The sequence below is a fragment of the Xiphias gladius genome, chromosome 19 (genome assembly GCF_016859285.1).
Source record: "Xiphias gladius isolate SHS-SW01 ecotype Sanya breed wild chromosome 19, ASM1685928v1, whole genome shotgun sequence".
NCBI classification, from domain to species: domain Eukaryota; kingdom Metazoa; phylum Chordata; class Actinopteri; order Istiophoriformes; family Xiphiidae; genus Xiphias; species Xiphias gladius.
In genome coordinates this window covers 14,953,390-14,968,921 of record NC_053418.1, presented here as the reverse complement: position 1 = coordinate 14,968,921, position 15,532 = coordinate 14,953,390, and the positions used below count along the sequence as shown (strand labels likewise).

Below are 15,532 nucleotides of genomic sequence, written 5' to 3'. Positions count from 1 at the left end.
CACACTGAACTTTCCTGTCCAGTCGCCTCCCAGATGAAACCATCGGCATCCCAGCGCCTTCCTTCCGACCTCGGCGTGGAGATGACGGGGGGAGGAGGAGGAGGAGGAGCAGGTGGGTTTAGAGCGACGCCGGCGACAGATTTTTTGCCAGGCAGGCTACATCTCTCACAAACACAAACGTCTCCTCCTGCGTTTAAAGACACAGGCTGCAGCAGCCGCGTCCTGCCCCCCCCCCCCCGTAACCTTCAAATCAAACAAGACATCCGAGAGCGCTTCCGTAAACGAGCAGCCGCTGCCTGCCAACGATGTCGGGCTGATGATTACAGTCGAGTCCGCCTATGGAGCTCACAGAACCAAAGCAAGTAGGAAGGACACGTCCTGGCAGCGAGCTGAGAGGACAGTTCGCGCTCTGTGACACGCTCGTACACTCGACGCTGTTTTCCCTGACTACTACTCCGGTAGCCTTTATCGGGGCGGGAGCCAAAAGTACCGTTCAACTCTGTAGGTTGGGCAGGGGAACGGCCGTTCTATGTGGTCTAAGTCTATGCGAAGCACTACTGCCGCCCGGTGGTCGGCATGGCGAAGTGCGTGGCACAATTACAGAACAGCGGGGAGGGTTAATGGCCTCACCTGCATCTCTTAAATAACCCTTTGTCAAAACGCCTTGTCAGGAAAAAAAGGAACCCAGCTAAGATTACTGGGTGTAAGACTTTGTCCAGCCCCATTTCGTCATAATCCATCCATGAGCCCTCCTCGCCCTCCGTGCAAAATATTGCTATGGGCCCCCCACTAAGCCCCAACAGAGGTCAAATGGAGACATGCTTCATGCAAAAACTTTATTAAAACCACCCTTTTAAAGGGTTTTCACTATAACCAGATGGTCCAGTTCTAATTTTTCTACTTCTGCTTCAGTTGTCCTCTCTGTTGAGGCACTGGTTTGAGCTCCATATAGGCTGATGCATTGTCTGCATTTTTATTTCACCATGTGTATCGAGCATCTTTGGCACAAAATTTTCCTTTCGGGTAAATTAAGTTGTACTCTTGTCTTTTCTCATTTTACTGTGACTTAAATTCAAGCATCTTATTCACACTGCAAACACACACTATATATTTCTGTTTTTTTCATGTGTATTGGTTTCCAATTGCATTACTTACAATACGTTTCCACTGTTTTATAGCGGGTCAATCACCTGTAAAGCATTTTTGACTGCACTAACCTGTATCTCATCTTATTTGTATACTGTATGCAGCCCAAAATCACAAAGTGGGCTAGACTGATTGGTGGAGAGAGTGAAAACTCTCTAAAAAAAAAAAGTCAATTTCTTCTCATTCCCCCACTGTCCAAACAATCAGTACAATTATAGCTCTAAATTGCCATTTTTCTGATGACACTCAAGAGAATATATTAAAGATTTATATCAGGAATTCACATAGCTGTTATGGAAAGGGAAAATGCTGTGCTCTTTTACAGCTACACCATGACAGTCAGAGGAGTCCAACGAGATTTTCTTCCTCCCACATTCCATAATCACCTCTGGTTATAGTGAGTCTTTAATATAAGACAGTGCGGGGACAGATTCCTAAGTGCAGATCAGGTTCCCAAAACATGAATGTGAGAGACGTTTTGATGGTCAGAGGAACTGTGTCACCACGACTGAGCTGAACAGTAGAGTCTCGTTTCTTTGCAGAGCTGTTCAAACGTGTCACATTTTGGGCAATGAGAGATTTTAAAACTTAATGAGCACAAAATCCGGATTGTGCACAAAACTAAAGAATCTGTCCCTGTTTCACTGTGAATAGATAAAGTTTCCCTCAGATTTAAACTGGGAAAAATAGCCTGGAAGTTCTTTAGGATGAGTCCAGGATTATATAAATGTAGTAAAACAGCAGATTCATTTGTTTCACTCTATCAGAAAAGCTCAATGGCTGATCATTTATAACCCAAAATTTTATATATTTTTAGTAAACATATAAACATTTAAATAAAGATTTAACTAGTCCGCTTACTGCCACATAAGCATTAAAACCTTTTTAATTTGACACCACTTTACTGTACCCTCATATAAGTAGCAGCACGTAGTAGCAACTAGAAGTTTTTTTTTGTAATCCTTCCCGTGGGCCTAATATTCTAGCATGGATCAGCAGTGTTGTACGTCTTTCTCTTCTGCCTCTGTCCTGAATCACACAGACAACAACACAGGTTCATGTGCAGTATATAGGTCAGTGTGCGTGTCTCATAACCTGCTGTCGTGTTACCTTATTCTTTGCCGCTCGCCTCATTATATCGCTTCAGTGTTCCTATATCTGCTGTTCCTTTGCAACTCTTCAAACCAAATTCAGATCCGATGTCTCCTGAACCGCTTTTGAAATCTCCCAAGATGGCTCAAATCCCTGCTTCATGGTAGAACATCTGGAAAATTAGGAAAATGACCCCTAAGCACATGCAAGTGTGCACAATAACTGCGGCAATTTTTTGTGGTAACTTGTGAAGCTGTAGCTTGTTGTGTTGTATTACACTGAAATGCTGAAGTTGGAATTCAGTTGCCACTATGTATGTGTTGACGTCAACAGAATATAAATTTGAATACGATCATGTAGGCCTGAACCGAGCCATTTGGTCAGCGACTGCCTCAAGGTTAGTGACACAAACATTACATTCATTTAGAAAGCTGTACTCCAGTGTAGCTCAGGTCTCCATGTTTGCTGCCAAACAAATATGCTAAATAGGTCTGCATCTATATGCTAGTGAGAAAAATAACTTCACATAGCAAAGATCCCATTTCTTGACAGGACTCTGGGATCACATGATTAACTTTGTATAGTTTCTTAGAAACAGTGTCTCATTACCCTCAAGGTCAGTTCTCCACTACATGTAGGGACTTATGCAGTGATGTTTGTATTATTTCAGTATCTGATCATTGTCTCTAAATATAAAACAGCCCACCTTCCCCTGCCACCTTCTTACTCGCAAGGGGCATAAATGAAATGAAGAGGACAGGTAGGTAATATGTCGGCCTGTTTTCAGGAATCTCTTTCCTCTTCACATTTAGGCGGATTAGACATAGATTGCTTATCAAGTCTATGGGATTAACTGTGTATTGATGGGGATCATCGCACTGAAAACCAATGGGCGCCCCCTCCACGCCTCTCTCTCCTCTGGGAGAAATATTTGACGTGGCAAGAGGTCCGGACGTGACATAGCTACACATCATCTCCCCTCCTCCTCCTCCTCCTCCTCTTTCTCCTCTCATCAGCTCAGTTACATACCCGCATCTGCAGGTACTGGTCCCGGAGCAGAGCGAGTCCCGGTACGCGACCTGAACCAGGGCAAACAATGTGGCTGATTCTGTTGGCCAGTTTACTTCACTGCGCCTCGGCCTACGATGTGGATCTGAAGAAACTGGACGGGCTTGCAAAAGCGAGGGTGGAGGTACAGTGAGGCTTCTTTATACCACGCTTCATTCATGAAAGTAGGGTGGTTTATATTTACGGAAACGCTGGGCCGAGGGTTATGGAGCCAGTTTCTGATTCCAGTTTGTTTAAATGGGCGATTGGGTGCGCTTCTTTCCAACCCGAAAACTTCTGTGTTGGGCGCATGCGTGAGAGATTCTTCCAGGGGAGTGGAGTGAGTTTGAGTGAAGTGAGTGGTTCACCGTCTGTTAATGGTACCCAACCAAGGAGACTGGCTGTACACACTCTATGTCGCATTTTATTATTGTAATAACCACAAAAACGAGTGTGAAGTGGCTTGGTGGTCATTTTGAGAGGGAAAAGAGGCTCAGGGTGCGTAACAGGAGGTCGGGGTCCCGCACAAAGGTTTCTGAAACTCTTCCCCATCTGTTTGTGAGAAACCATGCAGTTTTTCCCCAGGGTGTCACCCAATCTCCAACTTGCCAGCATCACTGAACAAAAGTGTGGTATCTGTTGCTGTTGTTGTGTTAGTCACACCTGCTACTTTATACCTAAGGCTCAAGCTTCTGCAAAAATGGGTTAGGCATCCTGCCCAGAGGCCTACTTAATTCTGCGCAATGGTACAAAAACATTACAGAGAACCTTACCCAAAACTGCAGCAAAATAATCTTCTCCTTAATCCTGGTGATGTCTCATTTCCTGAGTATGGGAACTGCTTGTAACAATTTCCTGAATCTTATGTTCTGTCTCTCTCCAGACATGTGGTGGATGACAGCTGAACAAGCTCAGAGAGGTAAGTTTAACCCTCAGTTATTTAATCAACAGGAACAAAATGGACAACGCGCCGAGACCCAGCGTCAGAGGCACACTGAAGCTAATCCCAGCCTAAAAAGTGTTTGCTGTCTGAGACAGAACATTTTAGGCTTTACATTAACTGTAGGGTTTCACATAGTCCCTGACAGATCTCTCACTGAAACCAGCCTTGAGTGAAAGGCATTAATCCCATCTCTTTCTGCAGGTGAAAGCCTTTGTGGTCCAGGATATTCCTCTTTAGTATCCTTTCATTCAAGTACATCACCATAACTTGGTCTTAAATATGTGTATTTATAAATTGATTTAAAAAATCTAGCATTTTCTCTCTGCGCCAATCCTTGACTATCACTACCTCAGCCATAACCTGGTAATGAAGCACATTCCTGGAGCCGACCCTGAGCTTGTCCTCCTGAACCACTATTTTGAAGAGCTGGATGTAAGTCTTGTTTTCCATATATTAATTTTATTGTACTTATTATTTGTAGAATGTAGAATTTAAATACGACTATAGCATCTACAAAATGATCTTGATGGCGTAAGTTAGACTGCACTGATGAAAATAGGTGCAGTCTAAGTGATAGCAAGTGGACTGTGGCACGCATTGTAGTTTAGGACAGGGTCATATCATACCAGCCAATTTTCAGATATTACAAAAGGGGGCCTTGGGCAATATTTTAAAACTGCCTTTTGAACAGCTTTTGCTGTATCAATGCCGAAAGAGAAATAAAAGAATAATTTATAGCTGCATTAATCTATATTTTTGGCTACGTGGGGGCAGAAAACTATCCACATTTGGTGATGGCAAATGTGGATAGTTTGTGTGCGGCTTTAATGTTTCTTCTCATAATTAATGTTTTATCTACTTTTAAAACCCATCAATGTTCATCTCAGTGTTTATAGAAGAGCTCACAAAATGTTGAATGTACTGTGTATTGCAGTTTTTCATGCAAATTCAGTGGAATAACCTGTGTGCTTCCTCCACAGCGGATTGCCCTGTCTGACATGACCCGCTCTGAGATCAATGAGCTGCTGGGGAAACTGGGTTTCTACAAGAAGACTCAACCTGAGGACGAGGTGCCCGAAGAGTTTCGCTTCTCTCCTGCCAAAGACAGCCCGTTTAAACACGAGCCGGCCTACACACCTTCCACTTCTTCTCTTGCCACAGAGAACGCCTCCTCAGAGCCCAATGCAGAGGTCAAGCACACTGACCTATAACCCGTCAGATTGGAGAAAAGAAGGAATATAACAATACCATTCTTCCCCATAGCTGCTCCACCACTGCAGTTTATGACATGATGATGATGAAATGATTGTCATTTCAGAATAAGGCCAGCAGATCATGGATCAGCCCTTGGGAAAGGACACAATCTTAGCATCAGCAAAAGGCCTTTTAAAGACCCACACTCTGAATTTGCACATATTGTTCTTGCCGTCTGTTCTTTTTTTTAGCAGTAATAACCCAACAGGCCACTTTGTGAGTGCTTTTCCTCTCCACACAAGACTGGAAGTGTGTTTGTTATATTTTGTTTTTTGGCCCATGATGTGTCAGCTGTCTTCAGGATCTTCACCTCTCTTGAGTCCTCTTGTGTGTCTCACTGCTTCCTACCTACTGTGAGACGGAATGAAGCCCCAGGCTGAAAATTTTCCGACTGGCCTGAGGTTGATGCTCCATGCTCTGATGGGTTGGACTGACACACACATGAGGATTCAAGTGGAAGGGTGGTAAAAGAAGAAAATAATAAAATATTTAAAAAAAAAAAAGAAAAAAAAAAGTGTCCCTATTCCTGGTCCTTCCTGTTAAAAGTTTATGTTCTCATGTCTATTTCCTCTTACACTCCAGATCTGAGACTCTAAATTGCCGATAGGTGGAGCAGGAATGTTAACGTTTGATACATGATAGGAATAATTGGATGTGGAAAATGAAAATGCCAAGTGTTTTATGAGATAATTTAGAGCAATAATCCCCCACAAACGCATTCATTTCTCAAATTGGTTTAATTGTTAATTCACATTTAACTGTGGTGCACAGAAACATGAAATTGTAATGTGTTTAAGCTCTTATATACAGCACTCCCTGCTAGTTGGAAGGAATTTTCTTTCAGTTGGCAGCAGTGGAATAATTCTCAAATAATTTCTCTAAATCTACTAAAACAGAGCTTTAAGAAATAAGTTTCACCAAAATCAGCTCTGAAATCAAATTTTAGACATCTTCTCAAAGGAACCTTAATTTCACAAGCAGAATAAAAATCTTCATTCAAAAATTTTAGCTTCATGTTGTAAAATATACAATTAGCAGTTAAGTTTAGTCACTATTACTCATGTTTAAACTGAAAGCCGGCTTTCATCTGGCCCATAATTTGTCCAAAAAGTGACACCAATTTTGTTTCACAAAACATCGTTGTAGCTTGAGCTTACTGACTTAATTTAGACAGAACTTTTAAAAGTAAAATGTACACACTAACAAAAGAAAAAATTATATATGTCACGAAAATCTATCCAAGCATAAATATGAGCCCTCTAAAAGAGCTGTGTGTGAGTGTGTTTGGCAGGGTGTGGCAGTAATTCTGGGGGACGATGGCAGCAATGATAAGGGTTTTTTGTGCATATGGTGTCAGTCAAGCAGTAAGAAACATCAAGTAATGGTACAATTCAGCTGTATATCAGACTTCAACCCACTCCTCTTGTGTTTGTTCTACTTGAATAAAAAAACACGTTGAACTACAAGCATTTTTGCCTTCAGAATAATACGATGATACAGTAATACAGGATGGGTGAAATGTGCAAAAAATCTGAAACATCTTCTCAGTAGCACTGTAAAATTCATAAAGGTGAGATTACTCAGCGCTGGACTCTGACATAACAACAGCATAACAATGTTGAATCCATTTGAACAATGAAGAAAGAACATCCCTGTGCTCATGCATTAAATAGTAATATGCTAATTGATTATATCAACATGAGAACAGTAATAACTTAATGAACATACCAAAATCAACCATAGTTTGGTAAAAATGAAAAAGTACCAAAATGAAAACCAAGTAATGTATCATATATTGGGCTGGGTATATTTTTCTTCTTCAGTGGAATTACCAACAGCAATGCTAACAAATTACAATAATTACAACAGTGTAGCAGAGAAAAATGTAGGTGTAAATAATTTAAAAGGGGAAATACTATAAAAATATTTCTCTTTTTTTTCTTGAGGTCTTTTTCAGTACTACTGTATGTTACATATTACCCAATACAAAGCTGAGTTTGAGTACAAAAAGTATTTAAAATTTTAAAGCTTAAAAGGTAATCTTATAAAAACCTTGGTGCTCTCTTGCTAGAGAAGGGTGGACTTTGTGTTAACAATGTGTGTCCAGAATAGAACTGAAATAATGGATACACATCACCACTGCCAACATAGATAAACTGACACACACACACACACACACACACACACACACACACACACACACACACACACACACACACACACACACACACACACACACACACAGACACAGACACAGACACAGACACACACACACACACACACACACACACACATTTTCCTCCCCAACTTTTCCATTGGAGAGGTGCAACTCTGTGACACAGCCTGTCAGAGCAGAGGCAGTCATCAGGTGACAATGGAGCTGGGGAGAGCTCAGGGCTGGTGAAGGTATATGGGAGAGGTGGGGGGGGGGGTCACTTTTTGAGCGCTCACTGAGCACAGGTCAGAGGTCAGAGGACCGACCCATGGACATCTCGTATCTGCGCAGGTGGTTGACCAGAGACTGTACGTAGGTGAAGACGCATTTGGAGTCGGGTTTGCTACCCATGATCATCATGTCCTCCACCTCCAGCAAAGGCATGCAGTTGGCGAAGGCCCTGAGGAACAGGCATATATGAAAATGTGAATGAGAAAGAGGAGGATTTAGAGACAGGGTGGGAGAAGACCACAGATGGACTAGGGAGGAGGATATTTTCTTCAGATTTCCAAACCATCATGTTCAATCAGGATTTTTCATAATTAATCATCTATGAGGTGCTTTCTCATGATCATTAACCAAAGAAAAAAGCTAGTGTTACTCACACACACTTCTGCACTGACAAGCTCTGGCCCTTCTTTGTTCTGGTTATCTTCTAATTTGTCTTTTCTTTTTTTTAAAAATCCTATTTGGTTTCCTTAAACTACAGTGTGGAAATCCCTTTTAAAGCTCTTTATGAATAAACTTCACGGATGCAGTGTATTTCAATAAACTGCCTAAAGAACAAAGACCTCGCATGTGAGTGATGTAGAGAGTGACCACTGGGTGGCATTATCTCCACATACTGTAAACCCTCTGGGACACCCTACACAGACAAAGAGTAGGGTAACAGGAGCTGCACAAGGGTAAGTCATTTGCAGTTAAAAATAAATGTCAACAACATAAAATCTGTTTTGTTATTTAAGGAAATGTAGACATAGGTCATTCTGCACTCTATTCTACAATATATTAAAAGCCTTTACAAGCCAAGTGCATAAACACCTGTAAACTCACATTTGACAAAAAGTCAGTGGACAGAACAGCCTTTTAGTTCTCTGCTTTGTTTCTTAACTCCTCTGTTTGAAACATTGCGATACAGCAGTGCCTTTAAAAGTGCTGAGATGCAGATGGTCCTGGCTCTCTGCCTGGAAATGCACACATGGACGCACGCACGTGCACACGTTTGGTACTTTGGACCTCGGAGGCTTCAAATTAACATGAAGGATCAAATATTCTAAAGCCAATAATGGGGTTTTCTGAACCACCAAGTTTAATATAAATCCTACCAGCTGGTAAAAAGTTGCAGTTAAACAAACTCAAAACACACACACACACACACACACACACACACTCTCTCTCTCTCCACCCCTTTACGTCTGTCAGAACCAAAGTGAGGTTCCGTCGTAGGCGTGTCCCCTCTCTCACCATGGGTTCAGTTTTAGGTGGGGTGCGACTCTAGGAGGAGTTTTTGGTTTTAACCAGGCCCTTCGTCACCAGACCCCTGTAGAACTCCTGCAGGTACGTGTACACACACTTCCAATCTGGCTCGCGCATCTTCACCATGTCGTCCACATCCAACAGCTGGGGACAGTCCACTAGCTTCCTGCGGCCACGCCCATCAAGGGGGGGGGGGCGTCAAGGGAAAGAAAGGAAGACCCAAACAGAGAGACACAAAGTAGAGGACAGGAAGGGCCGAGAGTGACGTACAGATAAAAAGAGACAGAAGGAACAGGACAGAGATAGTGGACAAAGTGTGGGAAAGAAAGAAAAAAATGAGGGAAAAAAAACAGATAAAGCAGTGAGCAGCCAAATGTAAAAGGTTCAGGGTGAAAAGAAAGAGGGAGAGAGAAAGGACACAAAACAATAACATTACATTCTCTGTTCACAAATATATCCATGAGTTGACATGCTTCATGAACATCATGATACGTACAGTATGTGGCAAGCACACTTATACATACATGAGTCAAAAACAAAATGTCAAATGAGCGTCATTTGAGGCTCATTTAGCCTTTTTGTTTGTTGTTGTTGTTTTTTTCTGTGCACGAAGACAAAGAGACTTTGGACCATTTCAATAAATCTATGAAACACAAGACACAATGAAAAAAACAACAAGGATTCTGCAAAAAAAGACAAAGATACAACCATATGGTGACTCTAAAAACAAACTGGTGCACAGGATGGAGTGTGTGTGAATGTGTGTTTGGGATTCCAGATAACAGCAAACTGTTGGGAGGGTCGGGAGTGCCCGGGGAAGTGAGTGATAGTGCAACACACAGGTAGAAAGATGGGCTGTGGTTGGGTGAATATAAATCATTACTAGAAACATCAGCATGGACATTATCCTACTAGGAGCATTTGAAAACACACACACACACAGGTGGGTGGGTGGGGCATCACAAGTGAGAATTCTGTGATGCAAGAGGGATGATAAAGAGAGAAGAAAATGAGAGAGAAAGATTAGGAATAAAAAACAGGGATAAAATATTGGAGGTGCAGCCGAGAGCTTGTCCTTTTTTAACCTGGTTGTTGTTTGGGGAGGTTTTGCTCATGGGTCTCTGGTTTAGAGCAGATGAAGGGTGTCACAGCAGTTACTCATAGTAGAAGACAGATGGAGAGTGGAGGTTTAGAGGCGGAGTTATTAGAGTAGTAATGGGGCTCACTCAGCCTTGAGGGGGCTTGATACACCTGGGAGAGACAGGGAAAGTTAGCACTCGGACATCAGTCGAGAAGCTTCCACATGTTCTGGGTCCATCTCGGTACTTCACGCTCAAGTAGATGTTGGTAAAAGGCACCACTGAATAAAAGCTATCGGTGGATTTTACAAACAGATGAGAGAAGGATGGGAAAATCCTTACAGCACAAAGGAAGGAAAATGTGTTGTTTGGGCCGGGAGCAGTCCATAAAAACTGGCTTGAATTGTTTGATTGTCATTGTGTATTCACTCCATGACAACCTTGGTTGGAAGATAATGTCTATAACGTTAAGCCATGGAGGAGAACTAAGCCTGAAGTAGCTTCCTCCACCGGTTTCTCCACATATTCTTCACATTTACTCTGTCTATCTTAACAAAAACAAAGGTTCACTGTGGTTGACGTGGTTTCTCCAACAAAGTCGGTTGAAGCCTCCCATTGCAGTCAAAACTTAACAACACCCAAACTGGTGTGATTAGTACACATTACTAGGACAAGCACATCTGTTGTGTGTACTCACTCTGCAGAGCTGAAAGCCACCTCAAAGTTTTGCCTGCGGTTGCTGGGGCTCAGGGAGTCGTAGTCGAAGGCGTCAGGGAAGAAATGGTGCACCAGGGCACAAAATGCCATGCCATTGCTCCAACTGGATGAAAAATTCTGAATATCCACATTCTGAGGGAGAAGACAAATCAAATAGATATGGAGGCAGTGATATATAAGCGATGAAAACATTCCCAAAGTAGGAAAATATTATCTCAGCCTATCTTGTCTAAATCATCAGGTTCAGCTCAAGCTTTATTGGATGACATTAAAGAAGAGCACTCAACACACAGAGAGCCTCCCTGGTCGGTCGGCTAACCTCATATGAGCGGGTCTTCGCACGGCACCAGTCGAGTAGCATCTGCTTGATGGAGTTTGCGTTGGGTACGCCAAAGCTGGTGGAACGCTGAACCTTGTTTACCCTGGCGACCGCCTGATTTCCAAGGCTAAATGAAAAGTCAGGTTTGAGTTAATATTTACAAGCTTTGATCTGCTCCTTTTCTTTCTTTGGTAGCAGCTACCTCTCTGTTTATACTTACCCGCCTCCCTCCTTCTCCAACTTCTCTATCATGGCTTTGCGGGCCTGCATGGCTGAGGTCTTTGGCAGAGTCTGAGCCCTCATCAGCTCCCTGCGTCTCTCCGCCTGCCTTCGCTCCACAGCGGCCAATCCACCACTGCCACTGCGAGTCGATGTGTCATCCTCGCGATCAAAGACACTGAAGCAGCGACATGTACAGTAAGTTCATTTGTGAAGGTTGAGGGATTTTACATTTAGTGCAGTTATTTTGCTGATGTTTCATGACCCACCTGCCCACTTTTTTGCTTGTGTTAGAGGAGGAAGAGGAAGTGGAAGAGGTGTAGCTGTATGATTTTGACTGGACTGTCCCTCCTGAAATGCAAACAGAACTGTGTCGTGATAAACCAACGCACATTTAATGACATTAATGATACGATTGCAATGATTATATAATGATAACGACGTAAGAAAGCCAGAAAGCAAAATGAAGTAATGACTCACTGTCTGTTTTCTGCACATAACTGGCCTCGACGACAGTGCTGCGTGTTGATCTGCTCCCATCATCTGAACGCACAAACACACAAGGGTGGTGTCCATGAGTTTTCTTTTACAGTCTTTTCACTGCTATCTTTTTATTTTTCTGTCTTCCCTCCCATGATGTTCTTTTCGGAAGATGTCAATGTAAATAAGAATTCTTTCTTTGTTGACTACAGTGATTGAGCACAAGTTCAAGAAAGGTTTAAAGAAGGTAACAGAGAAAGACAAAAACAAAGTACCAGACTGGGCAAAGCGGTTTGTCTTTGTGACTTGACTTAGTGTGGAGCCATCTGCCGACTTCTCCACCTTCCTCATCACCACCTCTCCTGCTCCGACGCCAGCACGACCTTTCTGTGAACGCTCTTCTCTCTGCTGCCGCAGCTCCTGCAGCCTCGTCTCACGCTCCTTTTCTCTCTGGTCTGGGTTGGAGGAGAAAATAGGTTGGTGGGATGGAGATGTGGAGGCGGAGGTGGAGAGATGATGTCAGTGGAAAAAGAGGAGGAGAAGGACAAGAGGTCCTAAACAAACTGACAGCACCTCATCTGACTGCCACAAAGATGGATTAAAACAAGGCTTCCAAATTTGAGGCGATGCCTTTCAGGATTCTTTCCACAGTACCGTAAAATTTCTCTGAACGCACAAACACCCACAGGTGGGAGGCTCGCAGTTGAGCCAAAGCTGTCAAGTAATATGTACTGCACAAACATCACAGATCAAAGAGAGCAAACACACTCCGATTGTCCCCTGGGGAAGGCTGCGCCAGCTTCAGCAATGTCCAGAATACCTTGACGCCTGCACTGTTACCTCAAGCTTTTTCCTGAGGTATATATGTATTTAAACATGCCATGCACTGTTAATGTCAGACATCCATTCTTAAACTCTCTGTTTAGTTCTGTCTGACATGTCTTTTCTTTATCTAAAGAGGTTAGGGCACTAAGGGCAGTCTTGGACCTTTTGTATGCTCGATGCCCCTGAGTGCACTGAACTTTTACAGATTTTTCTAGAGTGCACTCAAATCTGGGAATCCAATTAGGACGTTCAACTGTCAGCTAAATGCAACCAGACACCGAATGAAACCACATGGTGAGTGCTCACTGCAAAACGAGAATATGTTCAATGTGGAAGATGTTTCAGTAATGAAGTTGCAGCACACTGTAATGAGTGTAAAACACTCCACAAAAAAACAAACAAAAAAAAACAAAAAACAACAGGATTCATGCACATTAAAAAAATTTTTAACAGATCCTTCATCATCAAGCGCAGAGATCTGAGAGGTAAACTGTTTATATATTGTAGTGGTCAGACAATGACAGGATGGTGCACACAAAAAGACAAACGCAGGCAAGTATCACTTCTTAATGCACACTGCACACAAACCTTCCCCACCTATTTCCTCTTGAGTACATCCCAGCATGACCTCTGAGGGCAGAATGGATAGAAATCATGTGGAAATTGCAAGTTTGTTTAAAATTTGTAAAGGACAGACAGAAAAAAACTGACAATAATGAAAAACAAATGTAAATTAAAAGTCATCATTATAATGAGACAGTGTCTCTACCTTTCATGATTTGAAAGAAAGCAGAAGTCATGAAAAATTGAGTGGATCAGAAATTTTTATATGGTTGGAGTAACAGAAGATTGTTTTTCTTTATGCTGTTACCTCTCTTTCTCTTGCGAAGGTCTCTCATGGCTGCACGGATCATTTTCCTCTCTTCAAAGTCTTTCGACTCATCGAGCTGTAGTAGGAAAATAAAAAACATACACACACACGGAAACAATGAGAGGTCATTCCCCACAAAAAGCCAAAGTGGCATGGCTGTATTTATGTAGGCAGTTCTAACATTATGCATACACACAACACTGAGCTGTGACTTTTAAAAATATACCTTCCCACAGCTGGCGAGATTTCTGCATGACTGAAGCTGCTGTGTTCATTACAAAGTGCTGCTTTTACATCTAAATCATCTAGAAATATAACATGGGTGTGAAGTACCATTTTGTCAAGGAGCTCTTCATCCTCGATAGCAGCCAGCTGTTCGGCAGTCAGTTTTCCAGAGCACTCGTCAGGTTTGGCCTGAGCGCCGGAGCCGTTGGGGATGGCTGGGACTTGACACGCCACCTGGACAGACGGTCCAGCTGAAAACACCGGCTCAGAGGCTATAACAGGCTCTGTCTCCATCTGCAAATAACACAAACACAAACACAAACACACACACACACGCCATGAGTAAGAGCATACGTACGCAGACATTCAGGACGACACAGTGTGGCACTTATTAATCCCAGACTGCACAATACCTCAGACTAGAGGTATTGTCTAGATTCATTTTAAAAATAAAACTGTCACCTTCGCTGGATATTTGCATTTCCATCTGGGAGCTCCTAACCTGGAGCTTGCGTCCTAAGTTCTGTATTTATGAAACCAGGAGGAAGGTTTTAAAAAAACCATAACTAGAGCTTGCTGACATTTAAGACGTAACAGGCACAAGAGGATTTTAGGTTAAACACACTGCAATCTATTTCACGCACTCAGGCCTATTATGGCTGTAGAGTTCACATCTTTCCCTCCCTCTAATAATCTCTTTTCGTACCACTAATGCCCACTCACCATATCTCATCATTTCTTCCATCCCCTCTACCTCCCAGCCATGTCAGAGAGAGAGTGACAGTAAGCAAATGAGAGAAAGGGGAACCCAGCCAAGTTACTGTTCACTCAGTTCATGGAGTGTGACTGACACGTGGAGTGTCTAAATGATACTGAGCGGCTGTGAACCAAGAGCTTATGTGACAGTTTTTTGGTACACCATTACGGCTGTAAGATGGGCATTATGCATGCATTAGAAGTTATAAACTCGGAGGGAAAACGACCAAAGCCATCCTTTTGGTATGTACACCGTAGAAGGACTGGTGAGCATAGGAGCAGAAGTAAAGAGGAAGTAGAGCGCCATGAGAACCTTACAGGTTATTTGGGTTAATCTGACTATCGAGCAGCAAATTCTGAGTGACCACAAATCTTGCAGGAAACACTTCCTAAATTTTCATATGGTGCTCTATGCCTGTGACAGACCATAGGCTCTAGGTGTGACTTCAATGCTTTTGTTGTTACTGAGTCTAGGTCCAGATATAGCTCAGACAGCTGGCCCCGTCTCTATCCACACTATCTCCCCTATCAGCCCTCCTCTCTGCGGGCCCCAGCTGGGCCAGGTCTCACCAGGGAGGGACACTGCCCAGCAGAGCCACAGAGCCGTGTGATCACGGGTGGCCCCTGGTTTTAAGACTTTTCTGGACACAGAGTTCTGACCCATGGGACAGGCTGGACTGAGAGGCACTTGACCGATCAGGAATGTTTTGGGACACAACACAGCCAAACAAGGGCTCTGAGTCGGCAACAAGAGAATGTGTGTGGGGTGAGAAAATCCCAGATAACCTTGTTGCTCCAGTCATGTTTAATTCAGTTTCAGTATATTTTTCAGCAATTGAGCCTCTGTGGCATAAAATGCTCTTTTTGT

The 15,532-nt window shown here is 42.9% G+C and overlaps 2 protein-coding genes across 9 annotated transcripts in view; one reads left to right on the top strand and one right to left on the bottom strand.

Moving 5' to 3' along the window:
- The first annotated feature begins 14 nt into the window (after positions 1-14).
- Positions 15-6,209, top strand: selenom (selenoprotein M). 3 transcript variants are annotated; one of them, XM_040155262.1, is made up of 6 exons: positions 15-362; positions 3,280-3,430; positions 4,169-4,204; positions 4,430-4,464; positions 4,582-4,660; positions 5,209-6,209. In XM_040155262.1, the coding sequence occupies exons 1-6, from the start codon at positions 34-36 to the stop codon at positions 5,437-5,439; spliced, it is 861 nt and encodes a 286-aa protein (XP_040011196.1). In that variant the 5' UTR covers positions 15-33; the 3' UTR covers positions 5,440-6,209. The 3 variants fall into 3 exon arrangements, with proteins under 3 accessions (XP_040011196.1, XP_040011197.1, XP_040011198.1); XM_040155263.1 differs by having other exon boundaries at positions 242-362; positions 3,255-3,430; XM_040155264.1 differs by lacking the exons at positions 15-362; positions 3,280-3,430 and adding an exon at positions 3,565-3,640.
- The window catches only part of smtnb (smoothelin b), a 50,624-nt gene continuing 41,292 nt past the window's right edge, over positions 6,201-15,532 (bottom strand). The window contains exons 11-21 of one of the 6 annotated variants that reach the window (XM_040155255.1): positions 14,017-14,202; positions 13,684-13,759; positions 13,401-13,442; positions 12,263-12,442; positions 11,988-12,050; positions 11,777-11,858; positions 11,509-11,685; positions 11,289-11,415; positions 10,950-11,101; positions 9,162-9,339; positions 7,986-8,097 (exon numbers count right to left, since the gene is read on the bottom strand). In XM_040155255.1, coding sequence (XP_040011189.1) covers positions 9,192-9,339; positions 10,950-11,101; positions 11,289-11,415; positions 11,509-11,685; positions 11,777-11,858; positions 11,988-12,050; positions 12,263-12,442; positions 13,401-13,442; positions 13,684-13,759; positions 14,017-14,202 — 1,233 coding nt within the window. In that variant the 3' untranslated portion in view covers positions 7,986-8,097; positions 9,162-9,191. Of the gene's footprint in view, positions 8,098-9,161; positions 9,340-10,949; positions 11,102-11,288; positions 11,416-11,508; positions 11,686-11,776; positions 11,859-11,987; positions 12,051-12,262; positions 12,443-13,400; positions 13,443-13,683; positions 13,760-14,016; positions 14,203-15,532 lie in introns of all 6 variants that reach the window. The other 5 variants (XM_040155257.1, XM_040155254.1, XM_040155256.1 and 2 more) reach the window with 5 other exon arrangements.